General features: G+C 35.2%; 1 protein-coding gene across 1 annotated transcript; it reads left to right on the forward strand.

Moving 5' to 3' along the window:
- The first annotated feature begins 5,748 nt into the window (after positions 1-5,748).
- LOC141251010 (exosome complex component RRP43-like) lies at positions 5,749-7,748 on the forward strand. The gene is made up of 9 exons (XM_073670182.1): positions 5,749-5,795; positions 5,885-5,983; positions 6,259-6,413; positions 6,509-6,558; positions 6,702-6,771; positions 6,879-6,984; positions 7,060-7,126; positions 7,207-7,282; positions 7,366-7,748. The coding sequence occupies exons 1-9, from the start codon at positions 5,749-5,751 to the stop codon at positions 7,746-7,748; spliced, it is 1,053 nt and encodes a 350-aa protein (XP_073526283.1).
- Positions 7,749-10,668: the final 2,920 nt, after the last annotated feature.

Raw genomic sequence — 10,668 nt, forward strand, 5'->3', positions numbered from 1 at the left:
ATTAATTAAAAAATAAATGAGAGAATCTAGGGAAAGAAAAAAAGAAGAGAAAAAAAATAATAAAAAGATGCTTTCGTTGGTTACGATTTTATCTTCTTCAAAAACGATCTCCTCAGAATTCATTAAAGATTTTTTTCTAGTTCATCGTTCAAGAGTTTATTTATTCGTATAGCGATTACGTTTTTTCAAGATCCATAAAGATGCGTTTTTTCAGTTACCGTACAATTTTCAGAATTTGTTGTATATTTTCCGCGATTCAATACCTTTTTCCCCAGATTGCTGTCAAACTTTCTCGTTCTGTTTCTCGCGATTTCTCTGTTACGAATAACTCAATTTCAATGTTTGCAAATTCTTTTTTCGCGAATTTGAGTAAGGATTTTCGAGATTTGAGTACTGATTTTTTGTTGTGTTTTCTCAGAACTCAACTATAAGACGCTTTCTTCATGTTGAATTTGAATAATGATTTTCGTGATTTGATTTCTGATTTTGAGTAATGATTTTCGTGATTTCGAGTTACAATTTTCGCGATTTCATTGTTACGAAAAAACCCAATTTCAATGTTTGCGAATTCGGTTTTTTGCGATTTTGAGTAATGATTTTTGGGATTTCCAGTTACGATTTTTGCGGTTTCAATGTTACGAATAACCTAATTTTAATGTTGCAAATTCTGTTTTTCGCGAATTTGAGTAATAATTTTCGTGATTGTAGTACTAATTTTCAGATGTGGTTTCACTACATATTACCAGGTTTGCAAATCCTGTTTTTCATTTTCTTTAAATTACTGTTTTTTTAAATCAGAAAATAATTATTTTAAAATCAGATTTTTTTTAAAAATCAGAAAATAATTTTTTCTTAAAGCAGAAAATAATTGTTTTATATTTACTTTTTTAAAATCAGAAACAGTAAATACCTAAAAATGGGGGATTCTAGTATTCGTAAAACAACCTCTTCTAGTAAAACAGTAGTATTATACTAGAGCGTTAGATTAGAGAAAAATATACGGTTAAGATTAAATCAATTATTATTTTTTTTGAAAAATAAAGTAAATTCAAAAACATCTACTAGAATCCCCCATTTTTAGGTATTTACTCTTTCTGATTTTAAAAAAGTAAATAAAAAACAATTATTTTCTGATTTTAAAAATAATTATTTTCAGATTTAAAAATGTAACTTAAAGAACATGAAAATTAGAATTTGCAAACCTGGTAATATGTACTCAAATCACATCCGAAAATCAACACTAAAATCACGAAAATCATTACTCAAATTCGCGAGAAACAGAATTCGCAATATTAAAATTGGGCTATTCGTAACGTTGAAATCGCGAAAATCGTAATGAAAAATCCCGAAAATCATTACTCAAAATCAGAACTTAAATCACAAAAATCATTACTCAAATTCAACATGAAGAAAGTGTCTTATAGTTGATTTCTGGGAAAAACAACACCGAAAATCAGTACTCAAATCTCGAAAATCATGACTCAAAATCAGTGAAAAAAGAATTTGCAAATTTGAAATTGAGCTATTCATAACAGAGTAATCGTGACAAAGTGAACGAGAAAGTTTGACAGCAATCTTAGAAAAACATGTATTGAATCGCGACAAATATACAACAAATTCCGAAAATTGTACGGTAACTGTAAAAACGCACCTTTATGGATCTTGAAAAAACCGTAATCACGGAACGAATGAACTCTTGAACGATCAGAAAAAATCTTTAATGAACTCTCAGGAGATCATTTTTGAAGAAGATAAAATCATAACCAATGAAAGCATCTTTTTTTTATTTTGTATCCTCTTTTTTTTCTTCCCTAGATTCTCTCATTTATTTTTTAATTAATTTTCATTTAATTAATTTATTTTTTTCCAATCAAATTCATCCCATCCATTCTCTTCAATCTAATGGTCCAGATTAGTACTACCGTTTTACCACAAAAACCGTTTTACCGGAACCCACCTCTCTCTCTCTCTCTCTATATATATATATATATGCATGAATAATTGGGTCAACGACCAACCTCACCGCGTACGTGTTGTGCGAATTCAGATTGAAAAGATGACTTACTTAACCAGGAGGGCAAACGATTTTCCAAGTTGTACTAATCGCCCGGAGATTTATTTACTATGTGCATAATAACACTTATCTTCTTTACTTTTCAAAACGTACATTCAAGTTGAAGCTTTTAATAATGTCTCGCAATGAAAATGAAGGGAATAATCTTGATTGTCGGTATTGGCTAAGTGCACCACCACTTATATCAACATATAAGGGTACGGTCGGTCATGACCAAAAGATATTAGGGACATCCTCCTAATACCGAGTTATAAAGAAACAACTAGACCTCACGAGGTACATAGTGTTCCTACTAATACTCTTTCCAATTATACAATATATCCACAACAATCCACAACAAAGTCCATATATCACCCTAAGGTAGTAATATAATCATATATATATGTAGTATATACACTATATGCATACAACCTAAATAACATTTACTTTAGGTTATTAAGGTTCCCAACACACAAGAGAATTATATTTTATCCCAACTTAATATAACAACCGATTCATTGTTAATTAAGACGAATATGGAATAAAAACAATAGATAAGCAAGAGCGAACCACCACTTGCCTTACATCAGAAGATGTTGATACATATCGAATGGAGATAAGGTTCCTAGTTTACGAGCTTGGTTCCAAACACCCGAATGTAATTCGGCAGAACATATGTTGTTGCACAACAACTAGGTTCAGACTGCTCGTTCAAGGCTCAAACAAAGACGGAATCGGACAGGTTGGTACCATTGGTTTTGTATCAAAACAAACTACAAATTAGAATCAAGAAAATCCATAAAGGACGAATTATATCCTCTAGAAAAGGCGAAGGCCGTGAGCACTTACTGGTCACGTCGAAACAGTTGTTGAACTGCGTAATGAACTTCGAAGAACTCGTTCAGGGATCAAATGATAACGAAAATAGAAGTGGTTGGTATCGTTGGTTTCGTATCGAAACGAAATACAACTTACCATCAAGAAAATCAAGAAAAAATGAACTATAGACTCATTAAAATGGAAAATCGTGAGCACTCACCGTTCACGCCGGAAATCAAAGACTGGGTTGCACAATGAACTTCGAATATCTCGTTCAGGGGTCAAATGACGACGAAACTAGACGAGACTGGTGGCGTTGGATTCGTACCGAGTCGAAATACAATTTAGACTCAAGAATCTCAAAAAACTATGAACGAGAAGTCCATAAATACAGAAAAACAGAAGTGGCAAAAAAATCAAAGTGTAAGGACGACTTACAATCTTCGGAGTTGAATTGATATCGTTCGGAAACGGAATTGGATGATTCAAGAGTCGAACTCCACTGATTTGAGTGTGAGGAATTCAAATTTATAGTGAAATTAAGTAAATAAAGGCTCGAACTAGAGTATCTAGGATGATTTCAGATTCGGGTTGAGAGTGAAAGTGAGGATGAAGCTCCCTATTTATAGAACAAGGGTGATGATGAAGATGCATGATGAAGAGATAAGAATGCATTAACTCTCACATGGAAAAGACAAAGAAGAGGTGCAATAGTTGGTCTATGAGGAGGAAGAGGAGACCTACAAATGGTTGATGGAAATGATGAAGATGGTGATTTACCATAGTTTTATCAAATCTGAAAATAAATTCCCTTCTAGGATAATTTCAACTTTCAATTTAATTATAGGTCTCTTCAAGGTGTTTTTAAGGGTAAGAAATTTCCTTGAAGATATGATTAAAGTTTAATATATACCGATTTAAGTATCAACTTAATTGTTAAGGTATAAAAGAGAGGGTTATTACACTGTTTGCACACATGAACATGTAAAATAAAACCCAGGAAACTCATAGATAATACTCATGAACCATGTTGCCATTGAATCTAAAAATAAAAAAAATAGATTTCAAACAACAAAACTCTTACCAGCAAGTTCATATCAAAAATTCAGATCACCGCAATCAAATTCGTACAAGATAGATCAGTTGAAATCACAATTGATGATAAGATGTTCATACAACCAAAATCCAGTACAAAAGGGGACCATCAATCAAAAGTCACAAATAGAATACCAGCAAAAAGGAACATCAACAAATAGTAACCATAGAACCATAAAAGAGTTCAGAAAGAACCATAGAACACCAAAACAATTCATGTCAAAATGGAAGATCAATAATTGATAATCATGGAACACGAACAACTAACATCAGAATAAATACAACACTATAAAACACAACAAAACCGAGAATAATAAAACATCAAACAAACTAATAACAAGAAAACAACAACAACCTAAAACATTTACTGAACACCAGGAAAACTGAGAACCAAAAATTGAGAACCATAAAACTGAACACTAGCAAAAATCAACATCGTACAAAACTAAGAACCATAAAAACACCAGAAAATACGCGGATTACATATACAAATGCGAAAACCAATAGAAAACCGTAAAACAACAACAACAAATGCGCTAATTATATATAGAGTTTGCGGAAACCAGAAATACACCCGGAAATTGCATGAATCTACTAGATACACTTCAAATGCGATAATCAACCATAAAATCATCAACTACAGAACATTACAACTGTGAAGGATCAGACACAAAGTTTGCGAAAAACCCTAGAAAATCAGCAAAATCAACAAACACATACAACAAAACCCTAGAATTTGGGAAAAAGATGATTCGAACCTGATGGGATCAGAACCAGGCACCAAAAAGCGAGACTGTAGATGACGACGATCGAAGAATACAAAATCGCCGATAGAGAAGAAGAAGGAGGGCGACCGTAGAGACAGAACGAGGAAAAGACGAAAATGCCCCTGTCCATTAAAAATAAAACATAGAAGCGCGCGCCTTCTTAGCCGTTAGATGATGGACGATCAACAGTTCTGATATGTACTCACCTACTCATGTTAAGACACTACACAATTAATCCTTCCTTTATAACTCCGTAGTTGGTCACAAATATATTTTTGGTCACTACTTTCTAGGGGTGTGCCAGAGTCCGATAATCCGATTTAAAAATCTGATCCGATTTGAAAATCTGATCCGATTTAATCCATTCCGTTCGATCTGATTTCAGGCCACACAAATATCAATCCGAAATTTTCAGATCGGGTCAAATTTAATAGGTGAATTTTTGTATTAATCCGATCAATCCGAAAATAAATGAGAGTTTACGAAAAATATTAAACCCAACCTTGTTACTCATTCCCATCTCCAGTACGCGTTATTATTTCTGGCCACGCACCTCTCAACAAAACCTAAATAATCTGCCGCCTCCTCCTTGCCAGTCGCCCCCTCACCGTCCGCCGCCTTTCCGTCCACCCGCCGTCCCTCCCGCTGCTCACCATCCGCCGTGCTTCTCACGTTTCCCGCTCTCGCTGCTCACCACCTGCCGTCCCTCTCGCTGCTCGGTATGTTGCTCCCCCTGTTTTGACCACCTTCTCAGTAACTCTCGCTCCTCACCAGTCCTGCTCGGCGCTTGTTGGTTGAACTAGATCTGAATTCTGAAATTATTGCTTGTTACTTTGTTTAATTGAAGTATGACGAGTCTGAATTTTAATTCTTCTCATTGAGCTACACTGTTAATTGTCATTTTAAACCTATGTTTGTTGAATATGACGAGTCTGTTCTGTTTTTTTGGCTGCTCTCTCTTTTATTTATATATAAAATGCGGATTTTCGGATTGGGTCCGAAACCGAATCCGACATGAGCTTATTCTTGTTACTTTACTTGGTGCTATTATCACCTGTTAAGTAAGCATAGAACTTGAAGTCTGCTGAAAATATTTTCACTTGATGAACTCTAATTTATTTTGATAATCTTTTACTGGCTGGTTTGGCAGTGAAAATTTATACACTACGTTGGTTGATGTTGCTTATTCTTGCTACTTTACTTGGTGTTATTATCACTTATTCAGTAAGCATTACACTTGTAGTCTGTTGTAAATGTTTTCACTTGATGAAGTCTAATTTACTTGGTGTAATTGCTACATTACTGCACAACAACTAGTTCATATTTTTCTGCACAACAAGAGGTTTCCCAAGTATCTAGGTTGTTTATTGATGTTTTATCTTGGAATTGAAAACAACTAGTATCATAATTATGATGTGCATGTGCCGGTTAGGAACTCTTTTGTATTACTTTTTTACCTCAAAACAATATCATGTATAATGTTTTTCATAGTTATGTTGTATAATGTTTTTCCTTGGATTTTAGGAATATGGTTTCTACGGGGGATTTGTCAAAAGAGGTGGATTTTGAAGCCTATAGATGCCTCTTTCCCCTTCAGTACTTTGAGCGCCTTCTAACAGACTCCGTAAGACCTGATGCCAGACAACTTCAACAGGCCAGAGACACTACATTGGCCCTTGGTTTGTGGAAAAATGTTTCCTTTGGTGTAAAATTGTTTGATTAATTATGTGTTTTCTATTATTAACTTTTTTTTGGCTTCTATACTGACCTGAAGGGGCTGTTGGATGTGCTAATGGTTCAGCTCTTGCAAAGATTGGTTCCACAGTAAGTGATCAACCAATGCACTTCTTTTTCTTTTTGAAATTTTTTGCCATAATTATGAAGTGTAATTTGGAAGAAAAAAAGTGTTCTGCTGCTCTGTTCTTCGTTACCCATTTCCTTGACGATTTGGTTTTATCCTCATTCAGACAATGCTGTCTGCCATTAAAATGGAGATCATGACCCCTACAGCAGAGCTACCAGATGAAGGCAATATAGGTCTCTTATTCTACTCTAATCTTACATTGCGATCTTCTATTATTCTTGTTGTTTTTTCTTTCTTTGTAAGTAGTTTATAAAAATTTGTTGCTCATTTTATTTTACAGCAATTGAGTTCCACTTGCCACCTATTTGTTCTCCCATTGTTAGGCCTGGTAGACCAGCTGAAGCCGCACAAGTAATTTCAAAGCAGTTGTCTGATACCATCTTGAGGTATGTAATCAACTTCTCTTGTATGCTTTATTACACTTATAATAGCAAAATTTGAAATCATATTTGTTTCTGCAGTTCTGGAATGATTAATCTGAAGGAGCTGTCCTTAGTCAGTGGAAAAGCTGCTTGGATGGCTTACCTGGTACTAATATTTAGTATCTAACGGTCCGTTTGGCTTACTCTCATTAATGCATTATCATAAAAGTGTACTAAATCATGTAGGACATATATTGTTTGGATTCGGATGGTGCACTTTTTGATGCTGCATTACTCTCAGCAGTTGCTGCTTTCTCCCACTGTAAGCCGTTCATCTTATTACTGTCTCACTATGATGATTAAGTAACCTCTAGTTTTCAACTTGTTAAAATCCTGTATATCCAGTGAGAATCCCAGTGGTATCGTTAAATGATGAAGGAAGAGTGGTGATATTGGCTGAGGATGATACGGAGAGGAAAATGGGAGAAGAGGCGGTCAACAAAGAGAAGAGAAAACTGAATCTAAGCAACATACCATTTTCATTGACTTGTATTTTACACAAAAATTATATCTTAGCTGACCCCACTTCAGAGGAAGAGTCTGTCATGGAAACTACCGTGACTGTGGTTTTGAATGACTCTCATCAGCTCGTTTCGCTTTACAAGTCTGGCGGATCTATTTTGCTCTACACATCAGCTTTGCAGGAGTGTGTAGCTATAACAAGGCAAAGGTTGAAAGAGCTGAGATCGATCTTGGATGATGCTTTGTCTGAAATGGAAGTTGACTAGTTTGATCTACTCCCTCCTTGGGAAATTGTAGCCATCGACAATCGTTTGTATTTTTTAGAAAGTTTTGATCAAAAGGCTTTGAGAGAATTTGAATTTGAGAATCAACGGAAGTTAGGTTTGGTTCTATTTGTTTTGTTTGATGTGTGGATCATGAGGATGTCAATGCCATTTGCATCACTGCATGTGTAATCAAGCAAAAATTAAGAAGGAATCTTAATCTCAATTATTTATCATCTTATCTACGAAAATGAAATAATACACAAAAAATACTTTATGGTGTTTATTAGGGTCCGTTTTGTGGAGCTTATTTTTTCTTTATCCAGAAGATAAACTCTTTTTCTTATTTTGATAGATATGTAGTAATTATTTTTTATTTTTTACTCCAATTTTTCAAACGAAATATTCACATTTTTATATAGAAATACCTTTTAATCAAATATATTTTTCACTAAAACTCTCCTTATAAATAATAAAATCTTTATAAACACATACTCCAAACAAAAACCTAACTTGAAAGCTACAATGTCATTTTTGTGGGTGGCTTTTAAGTACGCAAGGGGTTTGGGCCAAATTCAGTATGGATGATTTCCACATTGTCGCAAAGCAAACTGTCAACACGGAGTCAGCGAAGAGGAAGTTGGTAGAGTTAGAACATAGTGATGATAAGAAGATGAAGAAAAAGAAGACGGTTGGAAAGGTTAGGTCGTCTCAGAAGTTTCGTGCAATAAGAGGAAGGTTGTGGAGGGCAATAATGATAAGGCTATTTTTACTATTATTCATATAATTATGCCAGGTATAATCTCATACCCTTCGTGATATTAATTATAATGACAAACTAGTTTCATGTTGATATTTAATTTGATGACATTATGATTGAATACACTGTCTATTGATGACAATATTTTTGTGTCGGCAGTATTTTATTGATGATAATATTTCGTGTTGACAACTCATGATGAACCTACTCAACCGAAGGTTAGGGTTATTTGTGTGTCAAGTAAAGAAGTTTCCCATCCAAATATGAGGCTCACACAATCATCAGATTCGAAGGTTGTTCCTCCCGATACCACTCCTCCCTCCAAGACTTGCTCTCAGATTATGTGCAATGTGGTGCCACCTGTTAAATTCAATACGGAGAATGTGAAGGGAAAAAAGCTCTCGTCAACACAGCCCCCGTCAACACTGATAACATAGCTTCCGCCAACACTGAGAAAACAACTCCTAGTGGTGAGAAAACAGCTCCCGTCAACACTGAGAATGAATCGTTTGTTGATTTGGTAAAAATGCTGGTGGATAAATTGGATGTCACTCATAGATTGTTATCAAGAGTAAGCTGGAAAGTGAATGATAACTCCTTGCAAATTTGTGAGCTTCAGAAACAACAGAAAACCATTAAACCAATGATAACCGCCAAGTATGTAAGTGATCATGAAGATGATGATGAAGATGATTTCTGTGAAGAGGTGATTCCTGGAAGCAAAGTTGGAGTTGATAAAGTGAAGGATGTGAACGCTGGGAAGGTGAGGAAAGATGGGAATGATGTATATGAAGTTGTCGTTGCTTTAAGAAGCGAGGTAAGGGTGCCAAGGTTGATGTTGAAGCTGGTGAACAAATGAATTTTGATGCGAAAATTTTAGGTATATGTTCATTGGATGAAATTGATCCTGATGATCCTAATTATGTGTATCTTGTACGTGCAGAATGTGATGCTGAGCTTCGTGATGTTATACAAGGTATAAAGGCAATGGGTTCACGGTGTCCTGATCATGATCATTTGTTTGATACTCTAGTTACCCCTGATGATTGTTTTGATGTGAGTCAAGCTGAGAACAAGCCAACAAGAGTGATGTTTACACCGGCTCCACACCAACGCTCAATGATAGTGACAAAGCAGAGTGTGATTTAGAGAGGACATGTCATATTGGTACCGTCGCCACACAAGAAAGTTCTGATGCCAATTCTGTTGAGTGTGATGACAAGGTTCTTGATGACAAGGGTATCGGCGACGAGCCTGTTGATGACAAGAAACTGGTTGATGACATGAAGGTTGATAACAAGAAGGTTGATGACATGAAGGTTGATGACAAAAGCAGAGTTGATGACAAGAAGGTTGATGACAAGAATGATGATCCGACTCATGATGACAAAAGTGGAAAAGATGACAACAACAAAAAAGGTGATGAGAAGGGTGTTATTTATCTGAGGAGATCTGTAAGAATTGGTAGGGTTGCTCCTTCTACTACCGATCCATATACACAAGAAAAGAAAAAGAAGGCTCCGGGGAAGCCTTCCTTCTCCTTTTATACCGATGATGTTCGTAATACGTTTTATGATTGGTATAATGACCCGTGACTGAACATTGTTATATTTTTATCATATTTTTTCTACTAAAATAATCTTCGAACTATGTTGTAATTATATTTTACATTATTTTTTAGAGATTCCGAAATGACTAGAGGATGCGAGGTTCTATTGAACAAGCAATTTTTCCAAGAAATATGAGGGTTGGACGATGATGTAAGTGGTTTTATTGATTATGATGACAAGTTTTTTATTGATTATGATGACAAGATTTTTGCCATCAGTGACAAGATTTTTTCCTGGTGACAAGATTTTTCCTGATGACATTTATTGTCATCAAAGTATGTCATCAAAACCCTATATCCAAAGTTCTCTCGAATAGCCAAACTCCGAATAGCAGTTTGCACCTCCTCCTTAGTATCAAAACATTGGCCGACATGGAGAAAGTCACCTACAACATGAGCATAGTGATTACAATTAGTGGCGATTAAGTCATCAAAAGGATGTTCAACATCATCAACAACCTCTATAGCTTCTTCATCAACAACCGTAGCTGGTTCAACCATTTGATGAATGTTTATCCTTCTTCTACAACATAATGACACATATAATGGTAAAC

This window comes from Phyllobates terribilis, unplaced genomic scaffold, assembly GCF_046119375.1.
Source record: "Phyllobates terribilis strain yellow unplaced genomic scaffold, ASM4611937v1 Scaffold_6450__1_contigs__length_44468, whole genome shotgun sequence".
Lineage (NCBI taxonomy): Eukaryota > Metazoa > Chordata > Amphibia > Anura > Dendrobatidae > Phyllobates > Phyllobates terribilis.